At 52.4% G+C, this 19323-nt stretch overlaps 1 protein-coding gene across 1 annotated transcript in view; it reads left to right on the top strand.

Annotated features, from left to right (window-relative positions):
• Positions 1–19323, top strand: part of SDK1 (sidekick cell adhesion molecule 1) — an 816979-nt gene that overhangs the window by 672920 nt on the left and 124736 nt on the right. The window contains exons 19-22 of the mRNA XM_079943718.1: positions 466–658; positions 7900–7998; positions 13984–14175; positions 16987–17108. Of these exons, the coding sequence (XP_079799844.1) occupies positions 466–658; positions 7900–7998; positions 13984–14175; positions 16987–17108 (606 nt within the window). The remainder of the gene's footprint in view (positions 1–465; positions 659–7899; positions 7999–13983; positions 14176–16986; positions 17109–19323) is intronic.

Here is a 19323-nt window from a genome sequence, read left to right as displayed (position 1 = left end):
CATTGTTTCCATTGAACCGGGGGCTTCTTTTTGAATCCGCAGGTGCCTAACTAGAAAAATATTTGTACTGATGTTTGATTGCACTGATGCAGTTGAATAACAGTAATGTCATCATTATTTCTAAATGTTCAAAAATAAATATGTTCTGTAACATGTTTAAGTGAACAGAAGGTGAAGGTTTGAGGAGTGTCCATTTTCCCAATATGAGTTAGAGTAGATATTTTATTTATGTACACATGTATAAAAATATATATAAATATACATATTTGTACTCAATAATCTACGAGATATCTTTTAAACTCAATATTTTTCAGTGAGATTATAAAATGTAGGCTGTATGGGGTTCCTTAATTACAACTTTGCTTTCTTTGAAGACATTTTAACCATGAAATAAAATTCTGATGCAGACTTGAGGGTGAAGACATGCAATGAAAAGGATCTCTTTTTCACCCCGTTCCATCCCAGCTTCTGGCGTGGCCAGCCGATGTCCCCGAGGCCGTCACTGTCGTCACCATTGCTCCAGATTTCCATGGAGTCCACCACGGGTACATAACGAACTTGAAGAAGTTTACGGCTTACTTCACATCAGTTCTGTGTTTCACCACTCCGGGGGACGGGCCTCCAAGCCCGCCTCAGCTCATACGGACACATGAAGACAGTGAGTACTCCTTTCCCAGTTCTTATCGATAGCCTTTAGCCAGTTGTCAAAGAGGTTTGGGCCACTGTCGTATCCAGCACAGGGGAGGAGCCAGGGTGGGTCTCTAGCAAGCTCCGTGTTCTCAGTGTGTTCACAGTCTGCTCACCCTGGAGAGGTAAGTCATTGAAAGTAGTAATAATGTTTGCAGAGGTGGTCTGTGGAGTATGGAAGGAAGCCTGGCGAGAGGAAGGAGCTGTGAGGACAAGAGGGACAGTCCAGTCCCAGCTGTACAGTCAGCCTTTGGTCTTGTCTTGCTAGACTTCTCTTCACTCAGATTTCAACTTCCAATCCCCTTACCTTCTTCTTGAATCTCCCCTTAAAGCCTCCCAGCCCATGTCTTCCCCGACCTTCCCTAGGGGAATCTCACCTGCGCCTCTCTAAGACCCTGGACTTTCCATTGTCTCCAGCTGGTCAATTCAGATCAGCTGTTTCTCTGCTCCTAGGCCAACTGATGCTTCTGGAAAACATTTTCTGAGAAAATGATCACAGATGTGCATAAAGATTTATATACAATGAGGTTAGTTACAATTATTAGTAATTGAAAAAAAAATGAAAAACATTCAAATGTTCCAAAGGGGGATAATTGAAAACCTATGGAATGACAATATACTAAATATTTTGTAGTTATTAAAAAGAAGTTTTGCGAGGAAACGGTCTTGATCTCATGTTACATGGTAAAAAAAAAAAAAAAACAGTATACAAAACTATATGAGTTACAAATTTTATACAAATACACTTGTATAACACCATATTAGCTGAGAAAAGACCTTGAAGGAAATATATCACAATTCCGACAGTTGTTATCTCCATGTGACATGATTATGGGTATCTTTTACTATTTTCTTCTTATTTCTCTGCATATTCTCTTTGCTACAATGAGTATGTACTCTTTTATAAGGAGAATTAAAACTTAAATAAGTTTAAAAAGGCTGCCATTTGTCTCTCCTCCAGCTTCCTCCTCTCCCATCTCAGCTGGGCTCTGGGTGTGGTCTGACCTTCTGTACTTATCTCTGCTCGGTGCTGTCATCCACTGCTCTGCTCTGCCCTGCCCCCTGAGACCCAGCTTCACTGTCCTCCCAGCAATGACACTTACAGAGGTCAAGGCCGTGCAAGTTGAGCTTCCTCGCTTCCCCCCCTTCCACCTGAGTTTCCCTATGTTCTCACTCTTGGTCCTCTTCCCTCCTCTCTCAGAGGATGAAGAGTCTGACCTTTCCTCAGCCCACAAATATGCTCAGGTCTCCCTCACCCAGAAGTGCCAACTCCCTGACCGTGCTGCCCGCTGAGTCACCCAGCTCTCAGTATAAACGATTACTCTGCCTCCTAACCTCTCCCGCTCCCCATAACCCCTAGCCACCTGGCTTTCACGCCACTACTCTGCTGTAACCGCCTTGAATTGACTCAAGGTCTATGTCAAATTAGTGACACAGGAAGAATAGAAATGGATTTCTTGACCCTCTGAGACCACTGATATTCCTCCCATTAAAAAGATAAAAAGTAACTCTGCCACTATTAACTGATCCCTGATGTTCTTTCCATACTCTGACTTTGATCTGCTTTTTGTTTAACTGAAATTTTATTGAGATAGTTATAGATTCACATGAACTTGTAAGAAATAATACTAAGGTCCCATGTACACTTTGCCCAGTTTCCATCAATGGTAACGCTTGCAAAAGTATCGTACATCACAACCAGGATATCTACATTGATGCAACCCATCGATCCAATTTAGATCTCTGCAGTTTTACTTGTTCTCGTGTGTGTGTGCGCGCGTGCGCATGCGCGCATGTGTGTTTAGTTCTATGCAACTTATCACATGTATAGATTTGTGTATCTACCATCACGATCAAGATACTGCATGGTTCCAATACCACAAAGATTCTTCTTTTATAGACATATCCATGTCCTTCCCTTTCTTCCTTTCTAATCTATATGTCCTTTATTTCTTTTTCTTGCCATATTGCAATGACTAGAATTTCTAGTACTATGTTGAATAAGAGTGGTGAGAGAGACATTCTTGCCTTGTTCTTGATCTTAGAGAGAAAACATTTGGTCTTCCACTGTTAAGTATGATATTTCTCATAGCTGTTCTTTATCAAGTTGAGGTAATTCCCCTCTGATATTAACTTGCTGAGAGTTTTTGTCATGAATAAATGTTGAATTTTTTCAACTGCTTTTACAGCATCAATTGATATGACCATATGATTTTTCTTTTTAGTTTGTTAATTAGTTAATTAACTAATTAATTTGTTAATTAATTTAGTTTGTTAATTGATAAGGTTGATGGTTCAAATGTTGAACCAACCTTGCATGCTTGGAATAAATCCCACTTGGTCATGGTGTATAATTATTGTTCATGTTGTGGGATTCAGTTTGCTAATACCTTATGGAAGATGTTTTACATCTAAGTTCATGAGAGATATTGGTCTGAAATTTTACTTTGCTGTATTTATTGTCTTTGTCTGGTTTTGGTATCAGCATAATACTGGCCTCATAAAATAAGTTCGTACTCTTCTGTTTTCTGGAAGAGATTGTGTAAAATTGGTATTCATTCTTCTTTAAATGTTTGGTAGAATTTTTCAGTGAAATCCTCTGTTCCTGGAGAGTTCTTTTTTGGGAGTTTTTAAGTTGTAACTTCAGATTCTTTAATGGTTACAGTAGTGTTCAGTCGTCTATTTCATTTTGGTAGTGTGTGATTTTCAAGGAATCAATCCACAAAGTTGTTGAATTTCTGAGTGTAAAGTTGTTGGTAGTACTTCCTTATTGTTTTTCTAGTGGCTGCAAAATATATAGTCATATTCCCTATTTCATTCTTTCTTCTGTTTTTTGTGGAGGTTTTTGGTCATTCTTCCTAGAAATTTATCAACTTCATTGATTTTTTTTTGAAGAACCGCTATCTTGTTTCATTGACTTTTCTCTATTGTTTTCTTATTTTCAATTTCATGGATTTCTGCTCTTATATTTCCTTCTGCTTGATTTGGTTTATTTTGCTTTTCTGTTTTTAATTTCTTGGGGTAAGCACTTAGGTGATTGATCTGAGGTCTGTCCTCATTTCTGATGTCAGCATTTAGTGTTATAAATTTTCCTCTTCACACTGCTCTAGTTGCATCCCACATATTTTGGTACGTTCTGTCTCATCTTCACTGAGCTCTATACATTTTTATTTCCTCTGAGGCTTCCTCGTTGACCCATGGATTATTTAGAAGTGTGGCATTTAATTTCCATGTGTTGGAGATGTTCCTGCTGTCTTTCTGCCTTTGACTTCTAGCTTGGTTCCATTACAGTCAAAGAACACACTTTGCATAATTTCACTTCTTTTAAATTTATTGAGGTTTGTCTTATGGCCCAGAACATGATCAGTCTCAGTTAAGGTTTCATGAGTTCTTGAAAATATAATGTGTATTCTGCTTTGGAATCTGCCTTATAATTATAAACTTTCTATAGCCCTCATCAGATTTTAGGATTAAAAGAGACAGTTGGTCAGGTGTAGCCTTCTCTTTTTTCAAAAAAAAATATTAAGGCTACCTCATCAAGTTCTGTGTGTACTGGGCCTGTCATAATTACAGGGGATTCATTCATCCGTCTGTCCAACATACAAACGTGTATACGTACTTCCATTCCGAGGTTTGTAGAATACCTATCATGTGAGAGGTAGCCAGCTGCGTGTTGAAGGGGGAGCAGAGATAAGTAAGTACAGCCTCTGCCTTTAGAGCTCCCAGCCTAATCAGATCTGAGGTGGACAGGACTGAGGTCAGTGCCACTGAGGAAGGAGGTCGTTAGCAGTGGCTGCGGCAGCCCAGGGAGGAGTGACAGAAAATACCTGGGGGGGTCAGGTCAGTCTTGTGGAGGAGCTGAGAACTGAGGTCAGCCCTGACGGATGAGCTTCTGATGCCGAGAATGGTTGAGAAGAGATAGAACCCGTAAAGGCAAAGGGAGTGGAAGAGAGTGTGAGAGGGTATGAGGCATTCAGCTCAGCTTCAGTGTAGCCTGTGGGGTGGGGGTGACCCTAGAGAACAAGTTGGGAGCCGACCCAGGAGAGTCTCAACTGCTAAGTTAAGACGCTTGGACAGAGATAGTCTAGGCATTGGGGAACCACAGAGGGATTTCCCTTAGGGCTGTGACTTGAGTGTTTCAACAGCTCTGTCTGGAGGTTTTGTGATGATGGGCTAGAGAGAAAGGTGATGCAATCTGGGAAGAAGGCAAGTACTTCTGTGCACCTCTACACCAGCGGTGGAGCCAGCAGTAGGGGAGACGCTAGAGGCATGTCACAGAGAACTGGGGGCTGGTTAGACTTCGGGGGTGGGAAGAAGGGGTTCTGCAGATCACTCCACATACTTCAGCGTAGGTGACGGGGCAGATGGTGATGCCCGTGACTGAAAGGAGGGAAACAGGTCCAGGGTTAGGACGCTGGGTTTGGTCGGATCACACTCACATGGAGGCAGGTGTGGCCTGGGGGCAGCAGAGAGTCTGAAGCCGTAGGTTTGGGAGTCCTAGCAATGAGCGATCATGACCTTATTTTCCTAGGAAAATAATTGAGGGAATATAATTGAGCCCGTGGTCTAACCGCAGATGGAAATATCTGACATCAGTGCCATCCACCTAAGCGGATGCAGTCGCTTTGGGAATCAGGTGGCCGTAAGAGGAACGACAGGCTCCCTGGGCGCTGGCCCTGTCGTGTGAGGGGAGGCCGGTCTGGGGACAGTGCAGGGGGTGGTGAGCAGAGGGACCTCTGGAAGTAGAAGGGACGTTCTGCTTGCTCGGAGGCTCCGTGCTCCACTCCTCTGTGGGAAAACGCAGCCTAACAGCTTTACGTTTGCAAGCGGGGTGGGAGGGGAGAGTCCCCATAACTAAGGAAGGTGGTGGTGAACTCTAGGAGTGGCTGTCAAGCACCCCTCCCGGCCCTTCATCATTTGGACGTTTTCCTCTAGTTCATTATTGAAAGAAGAGGCCAGGGCCGCATCTCAGCAACGACCATGGCCAGGTCCAACCGGATGTCAGGTTTTACTTCCCGGAGGACATTTGTTAAAAATAAAAAGTGGCAAAAAGCAGAGAACTTCTTCAGATAAGTGAGAGAAGCCTCCTGGCTGAATTCTTTACTAAAAAAGCCCTATTGTTGCCAGTTAAACAGACAGACACTGACTATGGGGAAACATCTCACAGTGCTGTGCAGCCAGGAAACAGAGCCTTAAGGGCCGCCAGGCCCGCCGTTCGTAAGGACGAGAGAGATCAGGAATGTCTGGGGAATTGAGAAAAACGGCAGTGATGTCATCTTTTTAGAATTTTCTAACTGAACCACCATTTTTTGATAGGCAGGGAGCCTGTTCATCCTACTTAGAAAGATAGAACATCCTTGTAAGTAGGGACGATCTCACTGAAACGGGGGAGGTAGGGCTGCTGTCAGCTCTTGGGGGGGGGGTGTGGCCTTTAAAAGAGGACTTGGTAATTAATAAACTCCTACCCCCAACATCTTCTAAAAAAAAAAAAAATGTGTATGGAAAAGAGGACTTGGGACTCTGGGTGCTGGAGGAATGGCCGCCATCGCTCTGTAGTGACGGCGCGGACGGCGCCACGGTTAGCCCCACGTCCAGCTGGCCTCCTTCTCCAACGCTCTGATGAAATAAGAACTTGGGGCCAGGGTGTGTGGAGTGGGAAGCTCAGTAGAGAGGAAACAATATAAACTTAAGCCTGGACGTTGCCAGCTGGTTCCAGCAGAGCTAGAGGACCAGGACTATTTGGGCAGGAATCCAGGGAGCAGAAACACTGAGAATAGAAAAGGAACCAAAAGCTTTCTTTGCTGCTCTATCGATTGAAAAAAGAACAAGTCAGTTCAAAAATCCGTCAGACTGTCTTTCTGGAAACTCACAGTTGGGGGAGGATGAGATGGTCCTGACAGCCGTTCTCCTTTACCACGTTCCACACTCAGAGAGTGAAATGTGGGCTTCCCCGGTGGCGCGGTGGTCAGGAATCCGCCTGCCATGCAGGGGACACGGGTTCGAGCCCTGGCCCGGGAAGATCCCACGTGCCGCGGAGCAACTAAGCCCGTGCGCCACAAGTACTGAGCCCCCGGACGGCCCTGCGGTCCCCCCAGAGCAAGCAGGAGGCCCCCGTGCCAGGCCCAGCTCTGGGCTTGGTGGGTGCATCCTCGGGCAGTTGCTTCGCTGCCCTGGGCCTGGCGTTGAATTTTACGGCCGCAAAGCCGGGGAGGGATCCGAGCAGATTCGTAATGTCCCTCCGGCTCTGAGAATCCGTGATCTTGGATCTGTTGAACTCCTGTTGTGGCCTCTCAGGCCTTTTCTCTCTGGTGTTCTTCCAAGTGGCAGCAAGTTCATCTTAGAGGTGACTTTATATTCTGATGGTACGATAACTGACAACTAGTAACGATAGCAGCCAACGTCCATCAGCATTGCTGTGGTGTCAGGACACGCTAAACGCGTCCGTGTTTTATTCCATTCCTTCTCACGATTACCTTGCGGAGTGAGTCATTTTTATTTTCCCCATTTCACAGATGAGCAAACTAAGGCTTAGAGAGCTTAAGTAATGCACAACCAGCAAGCAGAGGGGCCAGGCTTGAACCCCGCTGAGCCCAGCGTTCAATCGCAGCTCCGCCACTCTGCCCTCCTGCACTAGGAGGGGCTACGGTCAGGGAAACTCCAGGGAAACGTGCCGTTTTGCTGGAAATTTCTCGCGCCCGCCCTGCCCCTGGGGCCCCTGGGGAGAGTGAGTAAGGGTTGCGGCCTGGAATTCTGGATCAGGTCGGCAGGCATCGCCCTGCAGCCAGGTGTGGCCGGGACTGCCTCCGGGCCAGGGCTCTGGGCTCTGTCCCCACACAAGCCAGACACATGACACGGCTGCAAAGGCCTCTGGGGATGCCGGTGCACGCGGTTGCTTTCAGGATCCAGCCACCTGGTTGTTCCAGTTAGATCAGATCAGGAGAAAGACAGAGAAGGGATTGTGTCTGCCTGCCCTGCTGCCGGCCTCTGCAGTTCTCGGTGAGGCCGGGATGAGGCCGAGTGAAATAATTTATGTGACCATAGCCGGGTCACCTCCAACACCTCGGACTCCCTGTCCCTTCTGGGTTTTCTCTGACATTTCCTGCGGGCTCTGGCCCAGCTCCCTGCCCCCTTCCACAGTGAGAACGTTCCACACAAATCTGACCAGAGTATTGGGCTGTCTTGCTAACAGACGTCTTTGTGTTTAATTGCTAGAACCCGGAGCTGTGGGACACCTGAGTTTCACGGAGATCCTGGACACGTCTCTGAAGGTCAGCTGGCAGGAGCCCCTGGAGAAAAACGGCATCGTTACAGGTAAGGGTCTCAGTCTTCAGGTAGAGGAGGAACACGTTTGCCCCAACACGGAGCGATGGACCCAGCCCCAGGCAGCACGGCTGGCAGCGCACGGGTGCCTGCGGCCCCTGCAGGGTGACTAGCCGCAGGGCGGAGGGCAGAGGGCTCGCTCGCCATCCCCCAGGCGGTGCCCTTTCCCGCCTGGGCTGCAGCCTCAGAGTTTGGAGATTGGCCTCCGCGCCTTATCTGAACAAGCCTCTAGCGCCTCCGGTCGGCAGGAATCCGTGTTTCTGGTGTGTCCTCTCCTGGGCCTTTCTCTCCCTTAGTTCTCAGGGCAACTCGGTGAGGCGACTGCTGAGATTACGACTGTTTACAGCTGAGGAGGCTGAGGCCAGGCGGGTGGGGTGACCTTTCCTCGGCGGCTGTGCCCTGGGCGCCCCGGCCTGCGAGTGGCCAGGCCATGCCCCCGGTGCCAGTGCCAGGCCGCCGGCCCCCTCGGGACCCTCGGGGGACCTCAGGGTGAGCAGCGCCCGGGGACCCAGGGGCGCGGGGCTGGGCACCAGCCGCCTCTCCTCTCCTGCGGCGGGGTCTCTGGGGAACAGCTCACCTTGTAGGGCTTTTAATGATTTTATGTTGTAGAAGAGGTTTCTGAAGAACCTCTCAGGTTAAAGCTGAATTTAAAGCCTAGTTTGGGGGAAAAGAATCGCAGACCTGATAAAATCCGCACGGGCTTCGGCCTCGGGGGAGGCTGGGGAGGACCGTGTTCCAGCAGGTCAGGGCTCCCCTCGCACGCCCCTTCCCCCCGCCCCACACACGGGCATCGAAACACCCTCACGGGGCTGCGGGCGACCCCCGGGGGCTGCCTGGTGTGATAGCCCCGGGCAGCCCTTTCCATTCAGTAGACAGCACTTGAACCTTCCCGCCAGCCACGAAGCGTTCTCACAGCGCAGGGCCCACCGCTCTGGCAGCCCTTCCTGGGGACCTCACGTCCGTCTGCTGGTGACCCCTCGGGAGCCGGAGCTGTGCCCACCCCTCAGCGACTGGCCAGGTGGTCCAGCCGACCACCAATGCCCCTGGGGTCCCTCGTGAGCCCCGTGGCCCAGGAAGCATGCTCATGCCAGCTGTGTTGTCAAGAAAACTGTCCGGGAGTGAGCCGTGTGGACCAGGGGCGGTCGGCTGTCCCCGGCCTGGCCACAGGGTCAGAGTCCCCTTCCTCCCGCCCTGTGTCCTGGGTGGCAGCACCACCCGTGGGCGCCTCCCGCGTGCAGGCCCCCTTAGCGTTCCGGCTCTTGTTTACTTTCCGAACGACCCGGCAAGGTGCGTCTCCTAACCACGTCTGAGACCTTGAGCGATAATGTCCCAGGGTCACGCGGCCAGCAGGTGGCCAAGCCAGGACAGGGATGCCGCGTCCTCTCTTCCACATCATCAACGCCTGGACGTGGGTTCGACCCGCGCTGCTCACCCCAGCCCAGAGCGTCCCTGTCTCGGGTCCTTGCTCTCGGTGACTCGCTGGGTCCCTCGCCACGCCGCAGGCCAGAGAAACACCCGGCAGTTCTGCTTGCCAGGTGGTCAGGTGTACACAACTTAGTAAGTATTTCTATCCTAGCTCCTTAATAGCCGTTTGAAAAGAGCAGACACATTAATTGAAAGAAAAGAGTATTTGCATTTCCTTTTCAAATAACCAGTTAGTTCCTGATGGGACGTGTGCGCCCCCAGGTACTGCCCAGCTTCTCCAACTTGGAATCAGAGTGGACCTGCCTGCCGAAGCTCCTGTTCCACGTCGGTTTTCACATTGTTCCTGTGTCCTTATCACAGCAACCACCAAAAACTCAGCTTTGCAAACACAGGGTGCACCCGGAGGAGTGCGGCGCGCTCTGATCCTGACTTGTGACCCGCTCGAGCTGGAGGGCTGCGGGGGCCCACAGACACGGGCGGGGGTCCAGCACCACTCTCCCTGCAGTGCCCCGGGGGACCGTGTTCCTACACGAAACTCCCCCTTTCTCTCCCGTTACTCAGGAAACCTCCCAGTGTCAGCCCCGCCCACTGCTTACCTGCTGGGTGCCCTCTACTCACCTGGACTCGACCAGACCCCCTCACAGAGTGGAGTCCTCGGGTCCAGATGGTACCTGAGAACTGGCGCCGCCTCTAGCCCTCACTGTTAAATGAAGTAAATTTACGAATCTAGTTCTGCCCTCAAGAAGCTGATGTTTTGAAATACCCACTTTAAATAATGTTAAGTCCAGGAATGGGGAAAAGTCACTGTTGAAACTGGACCTCAAAACCCCACTCTGTTGCACGTTCGAGGTCTCCGTAGTAGAGGACTGCAGTGCTGAGTAGGTAATGAAGAAGCCCCCCTGTGGCCAGGAGCGGAAGGAATTAAACCAGGCAGGTGCAGGGGCGGAGGAGGGAGGTTGCAGACGCAGGATGTCACTTTAAGGTACACAAAGGGAGGAGAAACAGGCTAGTGAGAGGGAAGGCAAACCCAGAAGCAAGCGCTTAGCAGGAGGCTCCCACCTGGAAGAAAAAGGCCTTCGAGCTCAGGCCCCTCGGGGACCGTCTGTGGCTGAATTAGAGTGAATTAGAGCCGTACCTACTGCTGATTTCAGAGGGGGCTGAGGTGGGGAGAGGCAGACCGTTCACCTCCGTCAGCTCAGGCTTCAGGCTTCACCTAAGTGTGCTGCGTTTCAGAAATCCGGCCAGGACCCCTCGGTGGACGCACTCCCCGGGCAGCAGGCAGGCCTCGCCCCCTTACAGACACACCCTCAGCCCCACCCTGCCCTTGGGGAGCACCGAGGTCTCCCCTCCAGTTTCCAGTCTTGAAGGAGCCCCCCGGGCGTCATCACCCGAGGGGAGCCGACATCCCCAGGCTGAGCGGCGGGCACCAGTACTCCCGACGGGTGGTCACCCGTCACACCAGCTAATAGAGCTTAACGAACCCAATTTCGTGTTTTATTAAACAAATACCTGTAGTTACAGGCAGCGGCTATATGTTTATTGTGGAACTCGGCCTTCGCAGCGCCGGCTGTTCAGAGCTGGGTCGCGCTGCCCCTGGGCTGGGAGCGAGTACGCGGTGGCAGCTCTGAGGGTCTGGGCCTGAGCTGCAGGCAGACGCTCCGCTCTCCTGTCTCGGGGCCGCGTTGTCCCACCACGTCTGGCCTGTGCCGTCGCCTTTCCCGCCCACCCTGTACGATGGGCTGCGGGGGAAGAGGGCCTCCCCAGAGGGGGGAGCCCGGCGGTGGTCACCTGCCAGGGACCCCTGCCCTCCGTGGGGCTCTCCCTGCCCTGGACGCTCTGCCCGGACACGCAGGGCGGCGCTCCCCAGGTTGACTGGGCTTCCCGTGGGGCATGCCGGCAGCACCCCAGAGGCCTTTTCCAGGCTGGAGGGAGAGTAGAGCAAAAGAAAAACCGTGTTTGTGGGCAGACCTGGCCTCCAAAAGCCCCTTTCAGGAAACGTCTGCAGGGGACCAGCGACCGTCCCTCTGAAGCCGCTCCGTCAGCGCCCGAGGCCGTTAGAGCAGCTGCCGGCAGCATGACGTCGGTCCCGCGTGCGGGCCGCTCTGTGTGCAGACGGCCCTCAGGAAACTGGGTGCCGGGAGCTCCCCTGTGCTGCCGGAAGGAGAGGCGAGCGGCAGGACCGCCGGGCTCGCGCGCGAATTGCCCACGAGCGCTCCCTGTAAATTCCAGCGTCCTCCTGTCTCCCTGCGTGAGCTCTGGTCTGTGAGGGCCGGGATGCAGGCAGACAGCCTGGGGTTGGATGCACTGCCCTCTCGCAGAGAGTTCACGCGGATCCACGCAGAATTAGTTCTGAAGCTCCTCCGGTTGCTAGTCTCAGTTGGGCAGCTGTTTGGAGCAGGTAGGGCGCCAGCTGGAGGCCCGGCCCCTGGCTGGGGGGCCCCTGTTCCTGCACCGGAGCCAGAGGGACACTCACGGCCAGGACGGCCCGCTCGGGGCCTTGCCCACCGCACGCCCCCGCGTGGTCCCTCTGTGCGCGGCCTCCAGGCCAGCTGCCTCTCTGTGCTGGTGTTCGTCACACCCTTTCCTGAGCACACGGGCGTCTTCAGTCGTCCGTTGGGTGGTGTTTGTAGCCACGACGGCAGCACACTGGAGTGTCAGTTTTGATGCCAGGAGATCCTAGTAATTCTCTTCTGCTAAAGGTTTTGTAATTGCTGTGCTTGGGCTCCAGGTTGCCGTGCAGAACAGAAGGCTATATTTTAGGAAATTTTGATGAAGAACAGCTTTTAAACAAATAAAATTGTCCGACAGACAAGGTTGTGACATTAACAACGTACATGACGGCAAGCGTGTATGACAACATAACGACAGCCTTCTCCTCCTGTGCGTTCAGGGAAGACCCCGAGTGTCGTCACTCCATGTAGAGATTTATCGGGCTAACCTACCAAGGCCGGGGCTGGTTTGCAGGTTTGCCTGTGCACGTCAAGGCTTCCGAGGGCGGGTCGTGTGGAAGGAGGCTCCGTGGAGGGTGAAGAGCCTGGGCCGCTTCCAGCCAGTCCAGGAACCTCTGGTGGCACAGGCTTGCTCCTTTGTAAGGTAGGGGTCGTGATGGTCCAGCCTCAGGGCTCTGGCACGAGGTTGAGCGAATTAATGCAGCTGAAGTGCTCAGAGCATCACAGGAACATCATAAATACTCTGTGGATTTGAAGTCATTAATCCTCACTGCCCTGAAGGTTTCTCTTTTTTCAATTGTACAATCAGTTCCAAAAATCTGAACTGGCCAGAAAGACAGAACGGGTTGATGTTAGGGCACCGTGGTGTTCGTGCCGGCCCACTGAGAATGCGGGAAGCCAGAGGTCAGGATGGTCCCCGGGAGGAGGGAGGTTCTAAGGTCCGGAGTCGGCAGATGGTGAGTGGTTGGCCCCCCGAGAGGCCGCTGGAGCCGCGGGCCTAGTGGTCCCCACGGGCCAGGAACGCAGCTAGGGGCTTCCGACGTGTGGCAGGGACCCCTGCTCCCTCCACTGCCGGGTGCCCCGTCTGCCCCACCCTAGCACAGGAGCCCCCCAGCACACAGAGGTCGCCAGGCTGTGGGACAGCAGACAGGCAGCGGCTTCTGACATTAAAATTTTATTGTTTTCAAAACACTGAGGTCCCGGGACGCTCTCCTCTAAATTCTTGTTTACCTGCGAGTGAGAGTTTCTCACTCTGTTTATTGCTTTCATCAGAGGGAGAGGAACGAGAAGACGCCTCCCAGTGCCTCTGTCTCCCCAGTTTATCGGCCGGGAAGACGGAAGAACAGGCGTTTTCAGCGCTCTGCCTTTGGCCCCAGGAGCGCCCTCCATCTCCACCTCCCTCTTCAGGAGACACTCTTAAATGTTCTCTAATCACAGAAGCCCCCTCTAAGGGCGCTGACCCAGGGGCTGGCGGGGTCTTTTTTCTCTGAGCCCCAAACTGCAATGGCTGGATACATTGTGATCATGAGGCCCCGCCGGACGATCCGAGTGCAGAGGAGACCAGATGTCGCTCGGAAAACAGGCTCGAAGGGGAAGGCAGAGCTGGAAGCGACACTCGTGCCCTGGGGGAGAGAAACTTTAAGGCAAAAAGTGTTTTCTCAATCATTTTGTAAAGGGAAAAGTGGCAGTGTTTCCACAAATTAGTTGCAAGCCAGGAGCAAGCTGCTAATTTAGGGTACCGTGTAGTGAAAATATCAGCTTCTAAAGATGGAAACGCGGATGAAGCTCGTCTATCATTTGACAAGATAAACTTGCACCGAGCACCGCAGGCTGCCAGCCAGCCCTCAGCCCCCTCCGTCCACGCGCCGGGGACCGAGCTCGCCGAGATCCCAGCCCCGTCCTCCTGCCGCCCCTGTGGATCCAGCGGCCGGATGGAGGGGCCCGGCCCGGGGTCTCGTTTCCGGGGGCTGTGGACTCGCAGTGGACTTCAGTGGGCCCGGCTGAGCTCCCGGCTCTTGCTCAGATTCTCCGAGATAAACGGGTGGCCCAGCCTCTGTCCCCGGGACCCCGGACTCACCCTGTGCCCTCGCTTGTTTTCCAGGCTACCAGATCTCCTGGGAGGTGTACGGGAAGAGCGACTCGCGGATGGAGCGCACTCTCAACAGCTCGACGCACGAGTATAAGATCCAAGGGCTGTCCTCTCTCACCACCTACACCATCGACGTGGCGGCCCTCACCGCTGTGGGCGCTGGCCTGGCCACCTCGTCCACTATCTCTTCCGGGGTGCCCCCAGGTCAGTGCGCTCGGGCCCTGGCGTCCCTGCTGCCGCGTTTCCCTGGGCCGTTTCTCACGCTCGGAGTTGATGGGCATCTTTTGTGCAGAAGTCCCTGGGGGCCTTTAAAAGAGGGGTGTCAGCTCCTGGCTCGGATGGCCGGGGGTCAGTGAACGTTACACTTAAGACCAGGAAGCACAAAACTGCATTCACGCAACAAAAGAGTGAAAATGTGGGTTTGAGGGAAGGAGTGAGGAGCAGGTAGGTGGCGGGAAAAGGCATGGGAGGAGGGGAGCGAGGAAGGGGCGTGAAGGGTGAAGAGTCTGTCCACACACAGCAGGGCCGAGGGGACCCTGCTCGCGGGGCTTTCTGGAAGTCAGAGTCTCCTCCTAAACGTTCACCCTCATCCAGCTTTGGAAATTGCACTCAACTTTTTCTCTCCACAGTTTATGTTTAAATGAAAGTGTTTTTCCAAGGAATTTACAAAATACGTGTGGGTGTGAGAGGATGTCATGGGGCCATCCGTTCAGTCCTGTAATTAAAGCCAGAAGTCTCTTGCTCTTTGAAAAGGTCAGTTGGCCTCGTTTTGGTCTTTGAGAAAAAAGCACAACGGCTTTGCTCATCAGGCCCGGAAAGGCTGAAGCCGGCATTTACCCCCATCGCACCCTCCACGCCCAGTTAGGGTTTTGTAACCTAATTATTTTCTTGGAAGCGTGGCACACCACACGGGACCCGAAGAGAATACAAAACAAATAAAACGTATACAGTTTTTAGAACTCCCCAGAGGAATAACCGCCTCTCCACACAGGGACTGTGTTTCGGGAGAAGCCGTGGGGTGGTAGAGAAGGAGGGAGTGTATCCTGTCCTCTGAGCGCTGTGACCCCGCGGGGCCCTTTCTACCTTCCTGGCCGTCAGGGGAGCCTGGAGCCCGCAGCGTCCCGGAGCAAGGCGTCCTGTCTACTGACAAGCAGTCACCCCTGCCCTCCCTCGCAGACAGTGATGCTTCTAGCGCTGTGCAGAGCATCAGATGAGGGCCTCCCCCCGACCAGTGCTGGCTCCACTCCCGCGTGGCCGACTCCTGGGTCTGGGGTGAGGCTGCAGAGCCTGCAGTGGAACAAGCCCCAGGTGGCACCCACACTGCTGGTCGGGGGCCACACCTGAGGCAATCCGATGTTTTTTTAAAGATATTTTCAAAATACACATATCCTTTCTTAAGAAAGAAGTCCTTGGCTTCCAGAGAGATGCAGTTATTCTGCGTAAACAGCCAGCTGCCAAGCACACATTTAAAATGTTGTTAGTGCTTAATAACCAGTGACGAGGAGATGACGACGGCACGTGATTTCATCTGTTAGACACGGCTGACGTACAGCGGCCGGGCTAACGCCGGGGGCACGTCCCTGTGCGTGACCAGGTTGTTCCCTGGACGGCTTGGACACTGTCCAGCCGGGGCTGGGAAGTGGGCGAGCTGACCTCACCTCCGCCCCCAGCGTGACCGTGACCAGCTCTGTCCTGGACGCAGAGAAGCGCTGGAGGGGACATGGGCCCGGCTGTGCCGAGTGAACCTGATACCCAGGCTCGGGGGAGGCCGCGGGGCTGCTGTTGCTTCCCTGACAGTTCGGGTCACCTGTAGCCGGGGGTCCACCCTGGGGCAGGCCGAGCAAAATCATGTGATGACGATCCCTTTGGGGGCTGTGTTCCGTTTGCCGCGCTTAAAGCTTACATCCATCAACGACTGAAGAACCAGCTGAAGAATCCAGAGAGCGGAGAAATATGCAAAAAAGAGTCACTTGTCCTTCGATTTAAATATTTTCCTCTTCAAATTCATTAGACGTGATGTGGAAAGGACCCTCGAGAGCCTAGCGACGCTGCCTGTGCAAATACTGAACTGATCACCAAAGAGGTCTTATTGTCCCTGTGCGAGACCTGGTCTTAAATACCCCAAACACGGGCGAGTTCAGAAGCTGTTCCTCAGATACGGCGCGGCCTGAGAGCCTTTCTCCTGCTCCCATTGCATCTTTTTCGCTTTCATTTCATCCTGCTGTCTTTCTCTAGAGTTTTTGCATCGCCCAATAACGTAAGAGCTCTCATATTGAACTCACAGTATCTCACTTCTGAGTGGGACGGGCTCCTTGTGGGGAGTGGGCAACCCGCCTGTGTTCAGCAAGGAGGCTTAGCCGCAGGCAGCCTGAGACGGGGGAGCCTCGTGCAGAGCCCACCCGCCCCTCGTTTAGCTGCCAGAGCAACCGAGCACCCGCAGAGCGGGAAGAGTTCTGCGCTCTCACCTGAATCCAGTTGTCTTGGAAACCAGAGCCAGGAAGCCTACGGCTCAGGACCTGCACACCTGCCCACATCAAGCTGCCTGGAGACGCACGGGGTGCACGCTCCCCCCGCCTCTTTCGAAGGCGTCAAGGTCATTGTCAGAGGGAGGAGGGACGGTGGGTCCTTTGGGTTCTTTGAGGATCCTGGAAGAACCACCTTCGTCCATCCGTTCTTCACTCAACAAGTGTCTACTGTTGAACAGTCCCCTGCTGTTCAGGGAGATGATGAGTGAGACGTGACCCGACCTTCATGGTTTGTCATCTGGGAGCCACATTCACAGGTCTCCAGTGACACGGCACGTGGCCTGGGGCCTGACGGGCCACCCCGTTGGAGTGGCAGTCATGCTGTGAGCACATTCCTGGAGAGCTGTGCTTCTCACCTTCGTGGTTGTGTGAACAAGCCCTGTTCTGATATAAAGGCGTTTTGGAGCTGTTTACTTGCTGATATGTTGATACCCTTCCTACGCTGTGACGGAATTCAAACCTCCACCTTTCCCCTCTCGTTTATCTCCAGAGCTCCCTGGTGCCCCATCCAATCTGGTCATTTCCAACATCAGCCCTCGCTCAGCCACCCTGCAGTTCCGACCCGGCTACGACGGGAAGACGTCCATCTCCAGGTGGATCGTGGAGGGACAGGTATGGTCTCCTTGAAGCCGAGAGTTGCAGTTTCCACAGAGTAACACTGGGGCCTAAAGTTGAGAGACGGTTGACTGATGCCTTTGCAGAGTGATGAGTCCGTAGCTGGAGCTGCCTCTGGGTAGTTTGGGAGGTGGTGATGTTTGAAGGAGGAGAACCAGAGACTGGAGGCGGCTGGGATGCCGGGGTTAGGGTGTGGGAAGATGGGGGAAAGCGGGATGTTAGGCTGGGCTCTTACTGAGGGTGGGAGAAGTGATCATGGGGCGAGCATTCAAGTTGTGGTTCAGTATATGGTAAGTTCCCCCAGTTTGATGGCATCGTTGGTTGAGATTCTCCTTTTAATTCTATGTCACAATTCGCTACCGAACAGACTAAGAGGATCGTTTGGTGCAACTTTCCTCTCGGATGAATGAATGAATGAATATGCATTTGCTCAGCAATGTTTGTAGAGCGTGTTTATTTCCAGGCACTATGCTAGGCACGAGGGGCACAGTGGTAAACAAAAACAGACAAAGTCTGTGCCGTAAAGGAGGAAGGTTCTCTCTCAGGAGAAGGACCCTCAGGTTGCTGGGAGAGGAACATGCGCTCTACCTGTGAGGACGGCAGGGGTGCCGGATGGCTGGAGTGAGGGCGTGTAGGGAAGAGCCGGGGCAAGGTCACGGGGAGCCTGAGGGTCGACCTTAGGGAGAACTTTGCCTCTGACTCAAAGCACGATAGCAAGATAGCAAGCCCCACGGGGCTCATGCGTCAGAGGGAGGGTCACAGGGGCCTCAGTGAATCCCACCCACCCAGAAGCGCCTTGATCTAAGAGCTGAGAAAACAGACAAAGACCCGCACGACGGGGGTGGTAAAGTTTCCAAACAGTTATTGTCCGTAGGAAAACCCTAGCGATTTTCGTGACTGTGCCTGTGCTCTACTGCAAGACAATTCGCTCTTGGAAACTGGCCATAAATCAGGGCACGGATTCCATCTACATCTTCAAAACTTTCATTGAGCAACTGTTTCCAGAAACCTCTGCAGGATTCTGACAATGGGAACCAGCTATTTGGAACTGATCAATCAATGGGGCTGGAACAATTATTTACGTAGGAAAAAATCACCGTATGCCCCTACCTCCCATCAAACTGAAGAAATAAATCCCCTGGAAATGAAAACCAAAAGAATAAAAGCAAACTTTAAAACGCATCAAAGAAAATCAAGGAGAAAAATTGTGGGATCTCCTGGAAACCAGTGCTGGCGTCTCAGAGTCGGCCAGATGGAGCCGGGCGAGTGCTCGGAGGGACGCAGAAGCCGAGAGTCTGTCCTTGGCGTCACTGGACAGCAGTACAGCTGGGCACGGTGAACGCCAAGGACACAAACTCCGAGGGCTTCCGAGTGGGAGTCAGGCCAGGCGGGGCCACAGGAGTGGAGATGCCCACCCCTCCGTGGCTCGACTCAAGATCTGCGTCTTGTGCTTCCAGAGCCGGACCTGGGAGCGTCCACACTCCTTCTGCCCTGGGTTCTGTTCTCCAGGCAGCCGCAGGGGGTCTGGGAAGGGTCCTTCCTTCTGTCTGTCCGAGGAGAGGAAGCGATGGGGGAACACATAGCACTTCTCTCCACACTACGTTTGCTTCGTGCTTCTGTCCCACAACTGCCCTGTTTATATTTTTAATCTAAAACATTTTAAACACACCCAAAAGGAAGCAGCATGATCTAATGAGCTCCCACACACACCCATCACCCAGGCTCGTCTCTTCTCTTATCTAGATCCGTCTAGTCCTACTTTTTATTGTGGCTGGAGTGTTTGGGGGTTTTGTTTTCAATTAAAAGAAATTTTACTGAAGTATCGTCTATTCATACTATTCCATTATTTTCAATTGTACAACATAGCGATTCAATGTTTTTATAGGTTATACTCCATTTAAAGTTATTACAAAATACTGGTTATATTCACTGTGCTGTGCATTAAATCCTTATATCTTATTTATTTCATGCCTATTAGTTTGCACCTTTTCTTTTTAAATTGAAGTATAGCTGCTGTACAATATTATATGAGTTACAGGTGTACAGTATAGTTATTCACAATCTTTAAAGGTTGTCCTCCATTTACAGTTATTATAAAATAGTGGCTCTATTCCCCGTGTGGTGCAACACATCCTGTAGCTTAGTTTGTGCCTCGTACTCCCCTGCCCCACATGCCCCCCCTTCCCTCTCTCCACTGGTGACCCCTGCGTAT

This window comes from Stenella coeruleoalba, assembly GCF_951394435.1.
Source record: "Stenella coeruleoalba genome assembly, chromosome: 15".
In the NCBI taxonomy this organism is placed as follows: Eukaryota; Metazoa; Chordata; class Mammalia; order Artiodactyla; family Delphinidae; genus Stenella; species Stenella coeruleoalba.
The sequence above is the reverse complement of the archived record's forward strand: the minus strand, read 5'-3'. Positions and strand labels throughout refer to the sequence as shown.